Raw genomic sequence first — 20201 nt, 5'->3', positions numbered from 1 at the left:
CGAGAACATAGCACAGACACTGCTAAGCTGACCTAGGTGCACATCAGAGAAACCCTCCTCTGAAATTGATGACCACCTGGCTGCAGTTGCTAGTGACCAGCTGGTGAGGAGCTAGCGGATAGAGGGTGGGCCAGGGCCTCAGGACAGCTCTTCACTCTCCACTTTGCACTCTGATTCCGCTATTTCCTGGCTCTGGGTTCTGCTGTCAAAGTCCCAGGGGCCACTATTGTGGGCTCTCACCCTGTATCCAAGCCCCCCTTCACCTGCCCCCTTGTATAGCTGCCTTCCTCACATCCCTCCAGCTTGCCCACATTTTGCTCATGGATGGGGGCAGACTCTACTGTTCCCTCTGCACCTGCATCTCTCTCCTTCAGGCCTTTCATGTGCACCGGGACAACCAAAGGGCCATGAGCTCTTTGTCAGTCAAGTCCCAAGGTCCCATAGAGAGCAGATGGCCACTTTAATGTCACCTCAAATCCTTAGGCTGTTTTTAGAAATCCATCTCCTTAGTGGATACTTTTTATAGACCCCTATCCAAGACCTCACACATCTTGTAATTAAATTTCATCTGGTAGTATTTTGACTTTTTCTTCCAGCCTGTCGACACCTTCTGTGTTCTTACTTGTTCTATCTCAAATATTTGATATCCTTTTCAGTGTTGTATTAATCTAAAATTTGTTGTTTGTGTTTATGTTTTCATGAAGATACTGTTAAAAAATATAGGAAGAAAAGGTTAAGATTTGAGCCCTTCAGTGTACAGTTGAGCTTGTCCTGGAAGACATCAGCCATTTAAGAATCACTAAGTTGGCCGAGCGCGGTGGCTCACACCTGTATTCCCAGCACTTTGGGAGGCTGAGGTGGGCAGATCGCTTGAGCCCAGGAGTTCGAGATGAGCCTGGGCAAGTGGCGAGACCCCGTCCCTATTTAAAAAAAAAAAAAAAATCACTTAGTTCCTGAAGCTCATATTTTTCCATTTTTTCCACATGGATATTATTGAGACCTTACTGAAAACGGGATATGGCCTGTCCCCTGCATTTTTAGATTACAAAATTTAATGGAAAAGCAGTGAAGCTGGAGTGACACAATGCATGGTGAATCTTCTACTGTCTCTGTTTCCTTTTCCCCAGCCATCTTATCAATAATGTGCTTCAGAATCGAACCCTTCCCCACTTTACAGCAGCGGAATGATGTCTCCTGCCTCTGGCCTCCCTGCTCCTTTCCTCTGTCAACAGCCCTTGCCCTATGTGCCATTGGTCAGTTGTCTGCGTAATTCTTAGTCATATGCCATCTCTCTTGCTGGAATCTGAGGGCCAGGTTTGCAGCTGTTTCTCTAGTCTTGTGACAACAAATACTTGGTAGAAGGATGAAGGAATGAGTGAATGGAGATACGGACTGATGTCTCATTTGCAAGTGGTCCATGTGCTCACAGTCATTTCCACACAGCTCTGTGCTTTCCCACAAGGTCTTTATGTTCTCAGCCTCAGTGGTCCCTGACCTGTGTCTGTTTGGCTCTGGGTACTCCTTATCAGCAAGTTCAGCTATCCTGTTTGCATCCTGGATCTTTGCCTGAACCTTCTTCCCGTGGGCCAACTCAGATCTTGCCATCAAAGTGACGTTGCAGGCTGGAGGAGCAGTGTTGCCCTTGTCCAATGCAGCAGTGGGTGGAGTAGCGTCTTTCCTCATTCTCCTGGAAGCACCTCAAGGCCTTATCCTTCCTGGGTGCCATTGTGAGGCAGAGTTGGGCAAGCCTGGGTAGGTCATCCCCTGACCAAAAGTGTGGCAGTTGCCTCACCCTGTGGCGTTACCGCAGCTGACTTATACCTAGACCTCAGAGTTCATGAAGTAGCTTTCACAGAATGTCTCATTTTCTCTCTTTTTCCTTGAAGTCGATATATCGATATTATCTCTTTTTTTCAGATGAGCTCAGAGAGGTTGGGTTACTTGCCAAAGGTCACACTACATGTAACTTACAAAGTTTGGACTGCCTTTTTCCAGGCTTCTTGGGGACTCCTCCATGAGCCCTGGAGTAAGCAATATCCTGGCCATGCTGAGATCCATGAGGGCAGCTCCTGAGCAGACCTGGAGGGTGGACATTGGGGTCTCCTCCTGGGTACAGAGAGATTTCCGGATTCAGTCCTGCCAGCATGCCAGGGTCATGCCGACTGTGCATGTGGGGCCCAAAAGTGGCGTCAGACAGGCAGACCATGCAGCTTATGAGCGTCCCTCAGTGAGAAGCAAACAAAATAGCCAAACAAAGAATATAAACCATCTCTCTGCATCTTGGTTTTTTCATATGTGAACTAGTGTCAGAGGTAGTATACATCTTCCAAGGTTGTTCTGAGGATTGAATGGTGCCTTATAAGACACTTAGTCCAGTGCCTAGCATAGAGGAAGCATGTGGTATGTGCTGGCTGGCATGATTCCGGCCAGGTTTCTGGGAGACCTGTTGTTAGACCCTCACCTGTTCTATTTTGCAGGGCTTCAGTTTCTTTTCTGGGCAGGGGTTGGATAGCAGACTGGAGATCTCTAAGGAATCAGCAGTTTGAAAACCTCAGAGGCCAAAAGCTCAGGAGCTTCTGGGAGATATAAGACTTTATCGGCTGGGCGTGGTGGCTCACGCCTGTAATCTCAGCACTTTGGGAGGCTGAGACAGGCAGATCGTGAGGTCAGGAGATCGAGACCATCCTGGCTAACACGGTGAAACCCCGTCTCCACTAAAAATACAAAAAAAAATTAGCCAGGCATGATGGCGGGCACTTGTAGTCCCAGCTACTTGGGAGGCTGAGGCAGGAGAATGGCATGAACCCGGGAGGTGGAGCTTGCACTGAGCTGAGATCACGCCACTGCACTCCAGCCTGGGGCACAGAGCAAGACTCCGTCTCAAAGAAAAAAAAAAATGGCGTGAACCTGGGAGGCGGAGCTTGCGGTGAGCCGAGATGACGCCACTGCACTCCAGCCTGGGCAACAGAGCTAGACTCTGTCTCAAAAAAAAAAAAAAAAAAAAAGACTTCATCTAAAAAATGAGAGGGCTTTAAGTCCTTGGGAGAGCCTCCACTGGTCCTGAATCATTTGTCATTTCTCAGTCTGAAGAACATGGGTGCTCTGGTGGCCTGCTTATATAGTTGGGGTCCCACTCCCCTCTACCTTCACTTCCAATTCAGAGCCGAGGTCCCTAGAAATGCAGCCACTTCTCTTGGCAGGAGGGTTTTTGACAGGCTGTTTTTTGTTTTTGTTTTTTTTTGGGACGGGGTCTTGCTCTGTCACCCAAGCTGGAACCCGGTGGCACGATCATACTAGCTCACTGCAGCCTCAACCTGCAGGGCTCAAGTGGTCCTCCTGCCTCAGGCTCCCAAGTCGCTGGGACCACAGCTAATTTTATATATTTTGTAGAGACGGAGCCTCGCTATGTTGCCCATGCTGGTCTTGAACTCCTGTTCTCAAGAGATCCTCCCACAAAGGCCATTGTTAAGCTGGACTTTGTCAGCTTGGAACCTCTGAGGACTCTGACTGCGTATGGACTGGAGATAGGCAGCTGCCCCCCTCTCTGTTTCCGCTTCTCTATCAGCTTGGAGATGACATTGGAGCATTGGACTAGGAACGAATCCAGCCCCACCACTTTTGCTAGCTTTATGACTACTGGCAAATTGTTGAACTTCTGAGGCTTATTTTTCTCCTTTGTAAAATGGGATAAGCCTGCTTCCCAGAGTTGGTGTGAGGATCAGATGAAGTAATGGATGGAAAAGGGGCGAGGCGTGGTAGCTCATGCCTGTAATCCCAGCACTTTGGGAGGCCGAGACGGGCAGATCACTTGAGGTCAGGAGTTCAAGACCAGCCTGGCCAACATGGTGAAACCCCGTCTCTACCAAAAATACAAAAATATATATTAGCCAGGCATGGTGGTATGTGCCTGTAGTCCCAGCTACTCGGGAGGCTGAGGCAGGAGAATTGCTTGAACTCGGGAAGCAGAGGTTGAAGTGAGCCAAGATTGTGCTACTGCACTCCAGCCTGGGCGACAGAGTGAGACCCTTCTCCAAAAAAGGATCTGGCATGCACAATAGGTTTCCATAAATATGTTTTAAATCAAGAGAAGGATCAGGCCTGAAGGGCCACAGGGGATAGATCTTTTGGATTTAGTTCCCCTTAGCAGGCTTTCTTTGCAGGTGGAGGAGCTATGCACCTACTTAAGCATCTGATTTTACTTCTGGCCAGGCTGCCAGTGAAGAGAAGGCCATGGTCTAATTAAAACTACCTAGCCCGTGGCCTGGCACAGTGGCTCACGCCTGTAATCCCAGCACTTTGGGAGGCCGAGGTGGGCAGATCACAAGGTCAGGAGATCGAGACCATCCTGGCTAACATGGTGAAACCCCGTCTCTACTAAAAATACAAAAAATTGGCCCGGCGTGGTGGCGGGCGCCTGTATTCCCAGCTACTCAGGAGACTGAGGCAGGAGAATGGCGTGAACCCGGGAGGCAGAGCTTGCAGTGAGCCGAGATCACGCCACTGCACTCCAGCCTGGGTGACAGAGTGAGACTCCATCTCAAAAAAAAAAAAAAAAACCTGCCCAGCTGGACACAGTAGCTCACGCCTGTAATCCTAGCACTTTGGGAGGCTGAGGCGGGCAGATCACTTGAGGTCAGGGGTTCAAGACCAGCCTGGCCAACATGGTGAAACCCTGTCTCTACTAAAAATACAAAAATTAGCCAGGCGTGGTGGTGGGCACCTGTAATCTCAGCTACTCGGGAGGCCGGAGAATCGCTTGAACCAGGAGGCAGAGGTTGCAGTGAGCCAAGACTGCACCACTGCACTCCAGCCTGGGCTATGGAGGGAGACTCTGTCTCAAAACAACAACAACAACAAACCAAAAAAACAACTACCCGGCCCTAGCACTGGCTCCACCACGGGGTGCAGAGGCAGAGTAGCCCCAGGGGCTGGCCCTGATGACTGTTCCTTTCCCCCCCACAGGTATAGCCTTCACAGACCTCCCGGTGAGTACTACTATTGGGTCTTCCCCTCCTGGGTTTCTGGGGGCTGACTGGGATGGGGCACGGTGGTACCTGCAAGTGCAGGGTGTGGAGTCTGGTTCTTTTCCCAACCAGGGATGTGTGCCATGCTGTCAGCTTGAGGGTACCAGGAGGGGCACTTGCTGGCCTTCCTCTCTCTCCAGCAGCAAGGTCTGGTCGTGCTACGACTCTTAGCAGGTGACAGTAATTTGTGGCACTTCCAAAGGCAGCTGTGGGGCTGCTGGGGGTAGGGTGGTGGAATGAAGATAGCTCCATGGCTCAGCTGGTCTAAGCCAGCTCTGTGTCAGCTGGGGTGCAGAGTGTAGGGAATTGTTCCTGAACTGTGAGGGAACCTAGTCCCTGTACATACCCATCAGAGATCCCTGAGGAAAGCCAGTGCCCTAGGGGAACTCATCTGCTACTATCTAGGGCACCCCCAAGCCAGAGAAGTGAGCTTTGTGGGGTCTTCTCTTAGAAAAGGGTGGAGTTTTCTGGCCGGGCGCGGTGGCTCACGCCTGTAATCCCAGCACTTTGGGAGGCTGAGGCGGGCGAATCACGAGGTCAGGAGATCAAGATCATCCTGGCTAACAGGGTGAAACCCGGTCTCTACTAAAAATACAAAAAAAATTAGCCGGGTGTGGTTGCAGGTGCCTGTAGTCCCAGCTACTTGGGAGGCTGAGGCAGGAGAATGGCCTGAACCCGGGAGGTGGAGTTTGCAGTGAGCCGAGATCGTGCCACTGCACTCCAGCCTGGGCGACAAAGTGAGCCTCCATCTCAGAAAAAAAAAAAAAAAAAAGAAAAGGATGGAGTTTTCTGCTTGCTTAGTTCAGGGCATATCCTCACCTCCAGCCATCCCGCACCTGTACTCCAGTCTCTCTTTATTATGAGTCATCACAGGCCTAATCACATGCAGGGCCTCCACCCAGGATGCTGGGAGCCTGGCCTGGCTCTGTGTGTTCTGGCTAGGTTCTGGAAGGAAGGAAGGTTTGCTGACTCTGGTGGCTGCTTTGGGATCCCAGACACCCCAGTGATGCCCCAGTAAATGCCTTTGTGATTTTATGGGCCTCTGAAGCCCAGACCGTAGCACCCAGGGTCCTGTTAAAACCTCCAGTCCGTGGCTCAGAATCCTTCCCTTTTACCTGGAAGCCCCAGAGAGGGGCTGTGGTCCTAAGCAAAGAGAACAGAATCAGGTGGAGAATGTTGACCCTGGCTAGGGAAGGGTCTAGTTATGGGGACGTGACATGAAATGACCAGGCATGAGCATGGCCAGTATGCAGCCACGTACAAGAAGGTATGGGGGAAAGACATTGTAGGCAGTGATGGTCAGGGAAGGTTTGCTGGAGGAGGTGGGCCTTGCTTGTGGTGTGGAGGATGGTAGGGGAAAGAAAGGAAGTGAGAGGTCCTCTGTGTGCAGAGCCCATGGTGGGCTGAAGCCAGCATACAGGAAAAGGTCCCACACCTTTTGCAGGTACAAAAATGCATGGTTGGCCAGGCGCGCTGGCTCACACCTGTGATCTCAGCACTTTGGGAGGCTGAGGTGGGCAGATCACCTGAGGTCGGGAGTTCAAGACCAGCCTGACCAACATGGAGAAACCCCATCTCTACTAAAAATACAAAATTAGCCGGGCGTGGTGGCGCATGCCTGTAATCCCAGCTACTCAGGAGGCTGAGGCAAGAGAATCGTGTGAACCCAGGGGTTGGAAGTTGTGGTGAGCTGAAATCACGCCATTGCACTCCAGCCTGGGCAACAAGAGCAAAACTCCGTCTCAAAAAGAAAAAAAAAAGTGCATGATACTCAGGAAGGAACATGGCCTGAGCACGAAGGTGAAGAGTGGACTCAGGGCCCTGGGAAGACCATCTGCAGTGACAGTGGGGAGGAGGCTAGCGAGGCTCTGGACAGTAGCAGCAGGGAGCCACAGGAACCACCAAGTGAGGGAGGGACCAGACAAAAGCCAGTCATGGTAGAGGCTAGGTGGAAAGCAGGGAGCCCCACACCCTATTGGCCAGAAGATCCTCCTCTTAGCGAGCCTCTAACAGGAAGGGTAGCTTCTCTTCACCCTTTGCCAGCACCAGGAGTCTAGACCACCGGTTCCCTTTTGCCATGCTCCCCTCCTCCCTCCTTTCCTGCGTCATCCCATCTCTGCCTACCCCCTCATGTATCTATCTTTTTTTTTTTTTTTGAGGCAGGAACTCACTCTTGTCACCAAGGCTGGATTGCAGTGGCAGAATCACAGCTCACTGCAGCCTCAATTTCCTGGACTCAAGCCATCTTCCCACCTCCCTCCTGAGTAGCTGGGACCACAGATGCATACCACCACACCTGGCTAATTTTTATTTTTTTATTTTTTGTAGAGACAGGGTCTCACTTTGTTGCCCAGACTGGTCTCGAAAACCTGGGCTCAAGCGATCCTCCTAAATTGGCCTCCCAAAGTGCTGGGATTACAGGCATGAGCCACCATGCCCAGCCTCATGTGTCTTATTTTTTTTGCGGCAGAGAGATCCTTGGCCCTGGATCTTTCCCAGAGAAGCCATGACCCACCATTGTAGCAGACCTTCATGGGCACATCTGCAGGGTTGTGGAGCCCAGCCCATTTCTGTATGCTTTGGCTGAGTTCCAGAAAGGGCTCTTGGGCCTTGAGGACACAATGGCCTCTGATACAGGGCAGGACACTCTCCATGATGTGCCTTGCTTGCTTTTCTTTTGCTTTCTCCCCTCAAGCTTTGGGGCATAATGTCTCTGCTAGGGAGGTGGACAGAGGTGGCTCCGCCCTGCCTCCTCCAGCCTTGCTGCAACTCTCCCAGCCCAAGCATGGGCCAGCAGCAGCCATGGAGGTGAGGTGAGGCCTTAGTACCCCACTGCCCTCAGGGCCTGACTGACATTTCATTCTCCTCCTCAGGCCAACCTCTACCCCACCGTAGGCCTGCAGACACCTGGGGAGATTGTGGACGCCAACTTTGGGCAGCAGCCCTTCCTGTTTGACATTGAGGACTACATGCGGGAGTGGCGTGCCAAGGTCCAGGGCACGGTCCACTGCTTCCCCATCAGTGCCCGGCTTGGCGAGTGGCAGGCAGTGCTGCAGAAGTGAGTGCCCTGCTCCCGCCCTTACCCACTCCCACCCCACCCCAGCCCACTTCACTCTAGGCCCCTGTAGGGCTACAAGCTGTTCTTACAAATTCCAGCAGGTGGATCCTTTCTGGGAAGCATTCCCAGGGCGATTTAACCTGCAGCTCTCCTGCTTCTCTGTCATCGGATGGACAGCTCCCACCGAGTTCTCCGGGCTGCTCCTAATTAAACCTTTGCCTCTCAGCCAGATTGGAGGCTCCTGTATATAAGATCACCAGCAGGGCTGTTTTCCTTCCCCAGGTCATTTTGCAGAGGATGCCCTGTGGTCTCTTCCTCTGTGGACCCTTTTTCTACCATAGGGAGTATCCATGGTGCTGTGACTCTGGCCTGAGGCCACCTCACAGGGCCCAGCATCCAGCTGAGTCTCATTCGTCTATAGCAGTGGTGGAGGGAAGGGAGTTCTCCCTAGGACCAGCTGAGCTAGCTCCTTGGCTGATTAATTCCCAGACTGTCCTGGAATCCAGTGTCGCTGAACTCCCAAGGGAGGCCAGCTTTGGGTTTCTCTTCCACTTGCCATCTGCAAGCCTGAGTGAGGGTGACCAGTACCCACTCTGCCAGGAGGTGGGTGTTAGCTTGGCTCCCAAGGATCAGCAGATGGGTATGGGGAAGGGCTGGGCTTCCACTACCTATGGTCATTGCCCTGCAAAGGCATCAGGGTGCTAGGATCCCTGGGGTGGGGTTCGGGTGCGCACTGGGTTCTTTGTGCAGCCTTTGTCCCTTGAGGCAGGCCCCAAGGATGGGCTGAGGCAGGGGCTAGGTGGCCAGACCTTCACCAGGAAAAACAGCATTGCTGCCTCTTGTTCACAGCCCCCCAGAGCAGATGACAAAGGACTTCCTTGGATGGCCAGGACAGCGCCACTCCCATAGCAGTCTTGGTGGGATTGCCAAGAAGAGGGGTGAAGATGCCAAGTCTGTGTAGGGGAGGAACTGATACTCTCAGTTTTCAGGGCCTAGGCTCAGCACATGGATGTGTTTTTGTTTTGGGGTTTTTAAAAAAATACTGAGATGGGGTCGCACTTTGTTGCCCAGGTTGGACTCCTGGGCTCAAGTGATCCTCCCACCTCAGCCTCCTGAGTAGCTGGCATCACAGGCATGTGCTACCATGTCCGGCATGGCACATAGGTGTTTTTGTTTACACTTGTGTATCTATGTGCTTGTATGTGTTCATATGTAGCATTTGCTAAGACCTGCATATAATATGTGTACTGTGGTTTTACATAACTTCATTTAATGAATATTGATAATGACTATGTTATCACAGAGACAAATTTGTCACAAGCCGTTTGGCTGGCTTCCTCTAGTGGAAGGTCAGGTAATTTCCTCTCTTTTACTTGTGTAGGTAACCCTCTTGTAGATAAAGACTTCTTCATATTTACCCTTGTGTTTATAATAATAATATGGTGTAATCATAATAATTATACTTATTTTACTTTTTTCTGAGTCAGGATTTTACTCTATTGCCCAGGCAGAGTACAGTGACACAGTTATGGCTCACTGCAGCGGGGACCTCCTGGGCTCAAGCAATTCTTCTACCTCAGTCTCCTGAGTAGCTGGGACTGTAGGCATGCACCACCACGCCTGGCTAATTTTTTGTATTTTTTTGTGGGGACAGGGTTTCGCCATGTTGCCCAGGTTGGTCTCAAACTCCTGGGCTCAAGTGGTTTGCCTGCCTCGGCCTCCCAAAGTGTTGAGATTACAGGCGTGAGCCACCACACGCAGCCAATAATTTTTTTTTTTTTTTGAGACAGAGTCTCACTTTGTCGCCTAGGCTGGAGTGCAGTGGCGCAATCTCGGCTCACTGCAAGCTCCGCCTCCTGGGTTCAAGCCATTCTCCTGCCTCAGCCTCCCAAGTAGCTGGGACTACAGGCGCCCGCCACTACACCCGAGCGTAATTTTTTTTTGTATTTTTTTAGTAGAGACGGCATCCCACTGCATTAGCCAGGATGGTCTCGATCTCCTGACCTTGTGATCGCCTGCCTCAGCCTCCCAAAGTGCTGGGATTACAGGTGTGAGCCACTGCGCCCGGCCATATTTTTAAAGTAGAGATGAGATCTTGCAATGTTGGCCAGGCTGGTCTTGAACTCCTGGCCTCAAGTGATCCTCCTGCCTTGTCCTCCCAAAGTTCTGGGATGAGAGTCATGAGCCATCACGCCCAGCTGATAATTATTATTTATACTATAATATTATGTAATATATCATTTCATAATAAGAAGTCTTATTTATGGACTTCTTCCTGCCAGGTACTTTATGTGTATTATCTCATTTACCCCTTAAAGCTTGAGGGAACACACACCCAAACTTCTGTGCCTTCCACCTGACAACGCTTCAGACATTTGTGTTTAGAGTTACAGTAATGACATCAGACACATGTACACACCAAGGTATTCACTCCTGTACACATCAGATTTGAGGGTTCAGCCTCTGCTCTATATATGTACACACATGTGCCACTGTTCAGCCAGCTTCTGCTGGGGTTAAATGGCTACTGGGAGTCAGACTTCTCCAGACCATTTCCCAATGACTGTGTTCCCGTTGGCCCTGCTGCTGCCTATCTCTGCCTGGCAAAATCAGCCTGATTGCTTGGCTTCTTGGGCCCCTGATTTGTGGTATATCATGGTGTAACTCTGGGTTGTGAGTTAGCTTCCCATCACTCACTCACTAGAGCTGGAACTGCTGAGGGCAGGTTCACCTGGAGGGCTGAAATGCTTCTCTCAGGTACATGGCACAGCCTGCAGAGGGGCTCCTGTGTCTATAGAAGGTGTGCATGTGGCATGCATCCTGTCTGGGAATCTGCCAGCTTACCTGGCTAGCTGCAGTTTCGGGAAACTATCAGTGAGACCATTGGCCTCTTAGGCTTGCTGCATTTCCCAAAGAGGCAGCCACCTGTGAGGAGTGTGCCTGTGTGTGTACTTCTGTTATCGTACTCGCTTTCTTATGGGCAGCATGTCTCAGAGAAACTGCAGCCACTCCTCTGAACTGTGGGCACAGATGTGGTGACCAGCCCCTCCGAAGCCTGACTTCATGACCGTGGGGCACCATGGGGGAAGTTTTCATTTTGTTTCAGCCCCTTTATTCTCATTCTGTGGAGGTTACACCTCCAGGATGTGTTTAGGGAGACCTCTGGGGGAAGTAATCTGTCCTGAGTCCATTGGGTAGTCAGTGAGAAGTGCAGTTCTTGAGTGTTACCTGAAGCTCTTCCTTTCTTCTAGCATGGTCTCATCTTACCTCGTGCATCATGGGTATTGCGCCACAGCCACGGCTTTTGCTCGAATGACTGAAACCCCAATTCAGGAAGAACAGGCGTCCATAAAGAACAGACAAAGTAAGGTTTATTCTACTTTCCCCTTTCCCTTCCTCACCTGTCCCTAACTCTGCTCTCTGGCTCATGTCAACCCTGGTTAACCTGTCAGGAGTCCATTCAGCTCTGGTCCTCATGACCAGCTTGCAGCCCGAGGCCATGTTCCTGTCCCACCTTCAAGATGGCACTGCCCAGATGGACAGTTGGCAGGATGGAGACGTCTCAGGGCAGCCTCCCTAATGCACATTCTGAAGGCTGGGCGCAGGCCAGGCCCTGGCATGGCTGGTTCCATTCCTCCATTTCCTCCCTGCTTGTTTCCTTCCCCCTGAATCCTGGATTCCTCTCAGCCTCCTGTTCATGGTCTTCCAGGAAGACTATTTGCCTCTTACCAGACAAACTCTCTGCCTTTCTCACCATTTACTCAGCCTTAGTAGTTCTGCTTATTCCTAGCCAGAGAGGGGACTGAAGTGGTCAGATAGGGCAAAGCCAGTGCTCAATGGCTGCTGTGGGGGCACTACCCTCTGCTCCCCACCTCTGGTCCTGCCCTTTGCAGACAACCTAAAGTCCTCCCTTGGCCAGAGCTCTCCCAGTGTTGATGCTGGCCTGGATGCTGTGTGTCTGGAGGCTCTTTCATGGAAGGAGCGGTGTTGGAAAAGAGGAAAAAGAGCCCAGCGAGGAGCTAGAAGGAGAAAAGGAGAACGAGGACGAGTGGGTGTAGATATGCGTGTCTGTGAGTGCCTGCCTACCTCTCTCCGAGCCTGCTGTCTCTTCTGTATGTGCATGTGTCTGTCTCCCAGAGAAGCGTGCTCAGCCAGACAGACGGAAAGGGATCCCAGACTTGGGATCTATGAATGAGAGCCTCAGACCCTGAAGTTGCTCCCAGCGAGATGCACCAGGCCCCACGGCAAGAGCGAAAAGGCAGCAGCAAGATGCTGATGGCCTGAGAGGTGTCAACATCAGAGGTGCCGGCATGAGGAGGATGGCCTCCTCTCCCAGCAGGGGGCATGCTGCAGCCCCTGAAGACCACCAGCCAGAGCCGTGATCAGAAACCAGTGTGATTCCATTGCCATTCCCCTGTGAGGCCTGGAAAGAGAGGAGTCTGTCTGAAGAGGAGCCCCTCAGGCCACCAAGCTGCCTGGGTGCCCATCCCCAGATCATGTTGCTCCCGCTGGGGCCCTACCCTGCCCCCAGGTCCCTGGCACCACGTGACCCGTAGGAACAGACCTCCACATTTACCCTCCTGCCTTTGGGCTGAGGGTCTCCCCTCCATCTTCCCCATATTCTTGAGGACTCTCTGACACTTGGCAGAAACCAGGATCTGTTGGGCTGGGCAGTTAGGTTCTTTCTCCAGCCTCCTCTCCTGTGAGCATTTCAAGCTGGCGAGGCACTCTGAGCCGGACCCTACCCTGAGGCTGGCAGCATCCCAGGCGTGTGGCTGTGGGAGAGGCCTGTAGCCCTCGCTCACTGCTGTGTTCTTGCACCCTGCAGAGATCCAGAAGCTGGTGCTGGAGGGCCGTGTGGGCGAGGCCATCGAGACCACCCAGCGCTTTTACCCAGGGCTGCTGGAGCACAACCCCAACCTCCTCTTCATGCTCAAGTAAGTCTTGGGCACCCCCAGTTCCCCCAGAGTCCAGCTCCTCTCAGCTGGTGGTGGGAACATCAGCCTGGACCACAACCAGAGCATCATTGCCCCGCTCCCTCCACAGGTGCCGGCAGTTTGTGGAGATGGTGAATGGGACAGACAGTGAGGTCCGAAGTTTGAGCTCCCGAAGCCCCAAGTCCCAGGACAGCTACCCTGGCTCCCCCAGCCTCAGCCCCCGACATGGCCCCAGTAGTTCCCACATGCACAACACAGGTCAGCCACTCTCCAGAGGGCTCTGGGAAGAACTGGTGTGGAGGAGAGAGGCCACTCCACATACCCTTTCCTGGGCTGGGCTCAGGGCTCACTGCTGGATTTGGGAGAAGGGAAATGGAACCACTGTGGTTATTCTTGGGGCTCCACTTCATGGCAAGCTGCCCCTCCTCTTCTGACTATCCCCCTGGCTTCTAGGAGCAGACAGTCCCAGCTGTAGCAATGGCGTCGCGTCCACCAAGAGCAAACAGAACCACAGTAAATACCCTGCACCCAGCTCCTCATCCTCGTCCTCCTCCTCGTCCTCCTCTTCCCCATCCTCTGTCAATTACTCCGAGTCCAACTCAACAGACTCCACCAAGTCCCAGCACCACAGCAGTACCAGTAACCAGGAGACCAGGTGCCTGCCTTGCCCTGCTTCCTCTTCTGCCTTCTGCCCTATGCCAGCTGGGTCCATTGCAGTCTGTCCTTTGAGTGCCCTGCCCTTCACCCCCAGCCTCCATCTCAGGTCTGTGCCTGGAGTCCTAATTTTTGGCCCACTGGGCCAGACATCAGCTCTGGCTTCTGGCCCTCCCCACGATTTAGCTGCACTTTCCTTGGCTTTGGCTTTCTCCAGAGGCTCCAGTGATGCCAGGCTGAGGATGTGGTCTCCTCCAAAGAGGCCGGGCCTGTGAGAACCCTCAGGGTCCATCATGAGGGAGCTTTCCCTGGCTCTGGCTTGTAGACAGCCAGGCTGGGCAGGCAGGGGAAGCTAAGCCGCAGGCTAGAGCTCTAGGTGGCTCTCAGCATCCCCAGGTACACCTCAAGGCTGACCTGAGTTTGGCTTCCATCCAAGGCCACAGAGCTGTCCATGGGGGCCATGGGACCCAGTCATTAGGTTGGGGGATATGTAGAAGAGGTGTGTGAACTCAGAGGAGGGCCAGGGAGGGGAGAATCACAGAGCAGCACTGGGACAAGGGTGGGAATCAGGTGACAGGCCTCTGAGGATAGCTGGTGTCACAGTAGGGGCCAAGTGCTGAAGACTTGGAAGCCTGAGCTGTCCTTTCATGTTCCTGGGGGGTCCTCGGTTTACCCACAGCAACCCATGGCTACAGCCTGAAAGGAGGCCCAACCAGGCTGCTCTAACCACACCCCCTGGGCCAACTCCCACCTCAACCCTTCCCCACAGTGACAGTGAGATGGAGATGGAGGCAGAGCACTACCCCAACGGTGTGCTAGGAAGCATGTCCACGCGCATTGTTAATGGTGCCTACAAGCATGAGGACCTGCAGACGGATGAGTCCAGCATGGGTGAGAGCCACGGCCCGGTGTGCTATTTGAGGGCAGTGTGCAGTCTGGGTGCCCTCTTCCCCTGGGAGGGGCTGGGGTAGGCAGGCTTTGGCATCTTGAGAAGCTTCAGCCAGACCTGGTCCACAGCCTCCTTAGCCGATTGTGGATGGGTCCTTAAGGTGGCTCCAAATGTACGAAGGCCCTGGCCTGTGCCAAGACCACCTATGTTTGAGGCTGGAGGGTGTTCGAGAGCGTGGGCACCCTAATGAGCACCCTGCGTCTGTGCAGGCTGGGAAGAGGGACAACTTCCAAGTCCTCCCTAAACCCTAGACTGTGCGCCAGGCGAATGAAGAGAAGAACGCCTCGACTGTAGCTGCCTCACCTGTTCCTCCCAGCCTTGCCTGCCTCTGGCAGAAGCTGCAGCCCACCCAGGGTCCTTCCTGCCCCACCCCAGTCCTGCCCTTCCCTCCTCACCCCTCCTAACGTGTTCTCCACTGGGTTCTGGATGCAGATGACGGGCATCCTCGGAGGCAGCTCTGCGGGGGCAACCAGGCTGCCACAGAAAGGATCATTCTGTTTGGCCGCGAGTTGCAGGCATTGAGTGAGCAGTTGGGCCGGGAGTACGGCAAGAATTTGGCCCACACAGAGATGCTGCAGGTACAGGATGAGCCGGGCTTCATGCAGAGCAGGCCCCGTTTGGTGTTGGGGGCAGGATGGCTCTGGGAGAGTCCAGGGGGCAGCAGGAAAGAGTGGGCTCCAGCCAGGTCTGCAGAGGGAAGTGGGGCATCTGGGCCCACTGGACATGTGCCCTCCACACGTAGGCTCTGGGGAGAGTACAGCCCTGCCCGACCCTACACCCCACATTCCAGGCTGGGCATCATGCAGTGCCCTGTCTCCCTCTGGAGCCACGGGTAGCAGGGCGAGCTATGGTGTGTGCCACAGTCCTCTCAAGAATGCCCTGTCCTGTAGGATGCCTTCAGCCTGCTGGCGTACTCAGACCCCTGGAGCTGCCCAGTTGGCCAGCAGCTTGACCCCATCCAGAGGGAACCTGTGTGTGCTGCCCTCAACAGCGCCATTTTAGGTGAGTGAATCTATTTATTATTATTATTAGAGACAGAATCTGCTCTGTATCCCAAGCTGGAGTGCAGTGGCACAATCTTGGCTCACTGCAATCTCCACCTCTGCCTCCTGGGTTTGAGCAATTTTCGTACCTCAGCCTCCTGAGTAGCTGGGACTAAGGTGCGTGCCACCACACCCGGCTAGTTGTTGTATTTTTAGTAGAGATGGGTTTTGCTGTGTTGGCCAGGTTGGTCTCAAACTCCCGGCCTCAGGTGATCTGCCCGCCTCAGCCTCCCAAAGTGCTGGGATTACAGGTGTGAGCCACCATGCCTGGCCTAGGTGAGTGGATCTAACAAAAACAGAAGCTGGCCCATGGCTACCTGGGTGGTTCCCACCCCCCACCCCAGTTGGCCCCAGAAAGAGCTGATGTTTGTCCACACTGGGGCAGCAAGCTCTGCACAGGCCCTCTCTGGTGACTCATAGGATTCCTGGGCTCCCATGGTTGAACCTAAACCCTGACCTCCGTCTGCCCAGCTGAGTTCATGATGGGTCCTAGGCCATGGCAATAGGCCCAGGCCAGCCCAGTGCTCTACACGGGGCTAAGGTCCTCAGGTTCCTGGCATGACTTCAGGGCCATGGCCTGGTGGCTGGGACACACTTACACAGAGGTACTGAACACTCTGTTCCAAGAGAATCTGTCCACTGCCCCCTCCTCCCACCACCAAGGGAACTTTGACCTGGGCCCAAGCCCTGGGGAGGCCAGTGACCAGGCCTTGTCTTTCCTCCACAGAGTCCCAGAACCTGCCAAAGCAGCCCCCTCTGATGCTCGCCCTGGGCCAGGCATCTGAGTGTCTCCGGCTCATGGCCCGAGCAGGCCTGGGTTCTTGCTCCTTTGCCAGAGTCGACGACTACTTGCACTAGCTGACCGTGCTGGCTGGCTCTGGCTGGCCCTCCGCTGGCCCCAGGGCTGGAGCTGCCCTGCCCTCCATAGGCACCTGGTGCAGGGACCGGGAAGCCATGGACAGAGTCCACTCCTCCTGCCTGGCCTTTCCCCCTCTCCCTTTCCTTCCTTCCTTCCTTTCTCTGCCCACCACGCCCCTCAGTCTCTCTCTCCCCTTCATGTGCAGCGGCCTGTGACACAGTATTGGCTGGTTACTCTCATGTAGCGCCTTCTATTTTGAAAGGGGGGTTTTGTTTTGAGGAGGGGTTGGGGTTTTTAAATTTTTTTTCTCCTGACTGAGCCACCAGTATTTATCTCTGGAGAGTTTGTGCTGAGCTGGTTTCTGCTAATTTAGTGATGAAGCCTATCCAAGTTGGTGATAGCTTATTATTTTCATAAGTAAAAAACAAATGAGATTATATATATATATATATAAATATATATATTAAAAAAAAAGACAGTATTTATCGTAGCATTAGTGGTCCAGCATCTCTTGGGTGAGGCTGTCCAGGCACCATGTTTTCTTTGAGTCTAACTCATTAAAAAAGAAGAATCTCTGTCACCTCAGCCAAGTGATTTATTTTTTGCTCCCCCTTTTTTGAGTCACAGGCCGAGCTGCAGCCTAGGAAACCCAAATAGGGTTTGGTGGGCCACTTAGTGGGCATAGTTATGTTGGTTTATAGCACCCCAAGAACTGTGGGTCCCTAGGCCCCTGAGAGCTGGACAGAGCAGAGAACTACAGGGCCAACGGTCCAGAGAAGTGATAACTTGGCCCAGGGCCACACAGCAGAGGTAGAGGGTCTTTGGCCAGCACACTATCTACCACTCTACCCCACCTCCCACTGCCTGCCTTGCTCCCCTTTCCTCCCTTTTCAATACCCTACCTTCCCTTGTTGTTAAGATGGCCAAATAATACATTTAATCTAAATTGATTGCCTGGAAACTACCTGCCTTCGTCCTGAGAGCTTCTGTGTGTCAGGCTGCCGGAAAGAAGACTCCATTCCCAGGACAGAGGCCGTTGAGTACAGGGGCTGCTTTCTTCCTGCCTGGATCTTCACCATCTCTGCACAGCTCTGAGAGAATGGATGCTTTCTGTTGAGAAACCAGTACCTTGTGGAGGCAGGTTCTTGGGCTGCTACTCCAGGGAGTGGATGGAATCCTTGGTCCCCTAGGCCAGACTTCACTGCCACTGTGCCAGACAGCTCCCTGCAGCTGGGCCCTTGCCACTCTTAGGAAAGACTGTTGGGAGTATTTGCTGGCCAGAGAATGGGACTCCATCAGCTTTACAGATGTCCCACCAGCTGTTTCAGATAGATCCTTACAGCTGGCAGAGTAAAAGTGGTCCCACTACCATTGGGGAATCAGGAAAGGAAAGACAGATGGTTGCCAGGACTTGGGGTGGCCCATCTATGGAGAGGACTGGCTGCCCTGGAGGAGGAAAGGGAGGAAGCCTACACAGAGGAGCACCAGGACGGGCTGGAATTTCCATACATGCTTCACATTGTGAGGGGAGTGCACAAGCCGCCCATGCAAAGAGTAGGGTCAGCCATGGCAAGGCCGGAAGTTGAACTTTCAGTCCCTGCCTGAATCTGGGCTGTGCAAGCTCCTGCTCCATATTGGTGGACATGGGAATGGTTGGTGTGGCCTGAGATACTCATTGCTCACCAGGCCTCACTGGGCCCACAGCTGGGCAACAAGAAAAATGATTGAATTGGACCAACTGCTGGTGATGGGGCCAGGGCCCTGGGCCCTGTGCTCTCAGAATTCTGCCTTGGGAAATGATCCTATAGCTGCTGCTTTTTCTTGGTCCTTGGGGCTGGCAGACCCATAGACCATGGCCTGTTATGAGGTGTCCTGTCTGTAAAGGAAATTCATCTCTTGTGACAGCCTGGGGCTACCTAGCTCCCAAACCCAGAGGTTGGAGACATCAGGCTGTTAAAATGATCATAGCCTAGCAGGATTGGATTAAAACCACAGGCTTTTGCAGCTGGAATGGGGTTCAGTGAACATCTCCCCCATTCCTCTCCTGCTACAAATAAGGAAACAGGCCCAGGAGATTAAGTGACTTGGCTAAAGTCACACAGCAAATTAGTAGCAGAGCCGGGACTATCCCTTATCCCTGTGGGTTGGGCAACACTATTTAGTCCTGAAACTGAATGGCAGATAAACCCCATGAGGGGTCAGGCTGATGTGCCCTCCAGCAGTATCTGAGAAGCTGCTACCTTCAGGGGTGTGTCAGGGATGAGGATGGGTGCCTGAGCTTAGGCTGTGGAGTGGCTGAGAGGGCCCAGGAGGGCTCGGGACAGCTGTGTGCTGCATGGGGTTGGGTGTCTGCCTGGCTCGCACTCGGTACCCATGGCCACCTCCCCATTTTCTGTGCCTTATCTCACTGTTTCAGCTGAGTCCAAGTTGTTTACTCTGTTCCTCTCCAGAGGGGCTCTCTGTCCCAGTTGGGCAGCTCACCTTTGGGACGTAAGCCTTTGCCCCACAAGCTGTGGAGAGGGCCAAAACCAAGCTGCTTGAGTCCACTCTCTTGCTGAGAGTCCAGGCCTGCCTGCCAGCCAGAGGTGCCCCTTATGCACATCCAGTCCTACCAGCCTGCTTCCAGGAGCCTAGAGTTGGAAAGGCACCTGGGGGAGCCCTGGTGAAGGGCTGCACCTGACCCATGGAGGCAGGAGGAAGACCTGGCTTTCTTGGTTTGTCCGGCCCTGGGGAGCAGCCTTCCCTACTCACTCCCCTTGTGGCACCAAATGGTCACTCCTTCCAGAGCAAAAACTGGCACTCATAGCAAGCCAGAACCCCCATCCCCATCCTCATGGGTCTGTGGCTGGGTGCAGGCCATCAAAATGGACACCACGAGACAGAAGTGGGGACTGCCTGGCCACCCAGCGCCTTCCCACTCCTTAAGCAAGCACAAAGAAGATGAGGCAGAGAATTGTCAGAGCTGAAAGTTCCTTTGGTTGCTCACAACTCAGGTATGCACCCATGTGGCAGCCAGGCAGCGGAGCCCTACTAGACTGCAAGTCTCATGCACCCAGACCTGTGGCCAGATTGTGGCCTCTGGCTGCCTCAGGCATTTGCCTCTTTGCATCGGGTTTTCCTCCATTAGTAACTACAGCTGAAACAGACATCCTCCACATTGTGCACACTGGTTTTGCCTTTGTCCTCAAGAGTTGATACTTGGCATTAGCATGAAACTTGTGGGTGTGGGAGGATGGAGAGAGAACTCTAACACAAAACATCTTATTAAAATTGTACTTGAGAGACAAAAAAAAAAACTCCTGTTGTATTTTGACAGAATTATTTTTATTAAAATACACATCCATGAGCAGTCATGTGTGTCTGGTCTCTGTTTTGAGTCTTATTGAGGTTGGCACCCCTTCTGTGACACGTCCTGTCCTAAAGGATTTGGGCCCTTCCCAGCCTCTCAAGTGCCCAGGCCCTCAGGTGCCTTCTTTAAGGATCTTTGAAACTGTGTATTTGTAAGACCCCAAAGAGGACAGGTACTTAAACCTCAGTTCTCTCTTGAAACGGCTTTCGTCTTAGACAAGGAAAAAGTAGCAAATTCAACTAAAGAGCCTGGGCACAGTGGCTCACGCCTATAATCTCAGCACATTGGGAGGCTGAGACAGGTAGATCCCTTGAGCTCAGGAGTTCGA

The 20201-nt window shown here is 53.0% G+C and overlaps 1 protein-coding gene across 3 annotated transcripts in view; it reads left to right on the top strand.

The window, feature by feature from the left end:
- RANBP10 (RAN binding protein 10) overlaps nucleotides 1–19873 on the top strand; it is an 85668-nt gene extending 65795 nt beyond the window's left edge. For all 3 annotated transcript variants that reach the window (XM_009250829.4, XM_054535000.2, XM_054535001.2), the window contains 10 exons: nucleotides 4963–4985; nucleotides 7898–8082; nucleotides 11334–11446; nucleotides 12911–13019; nucleotides 13129–13277; nucleotides 13473–13674; nucleotides 14443–14564; nucleotides 15055–15200; nucleotides 15513–15624; nucleotides 16393–19873. In XM_009250829.4, coding sequence (XP_009249104.3) covers nucleotides 4963–4985; nucleotides 7898–8082; nucleotides 11334–11446; nucleotides 12911–13019; nucleotides 13129–13277; nucleotides 13473–13674; nucleotides 14443–14564; nucleotides 15055–15200; nucleotides 15513–15624; nucleotides 16393–16523 — 1292 coding nt within the window. In that variant the 3' untranslated portion in view covers nucleotides 16524–19873. The remainder of the gene's footprint in view (nucleotides 1–4962; nucleotides 4986–7897; nucleotides 8083–11333; nucleotides 11447–12910; nucleotides 13020–13128; nucleotides 13278–13472; nucleotides 13675–14442; nucleotides 14565–15054; nucleotides 15201–15512; nucleotides 15625–16392) is intronic.
- The last annotated feature ends 328 nt before the right edge of the window (nucleotides 19874–20201 follow it).

The sequence above is a fragment of the Pongo abelii genome, chromosome 18 (genome assembly GCF_028885655.2).
Source record: "Pongo abelii isolate AG06213 chromosome 18, NHGRI_mPonAbe1-v2.0_pri, whole genome shotgun sequence".
Lineage (NCBI taxonomy): Eukaryota > Metazoa > Chordata > Mammalia > Primates > Hominidae > Pongo > Pongo abelii.
Note: the sequence above shows the minus strand (reverse complement) of the source record. Positions and strands in the feature narration are given on the sequence as shown.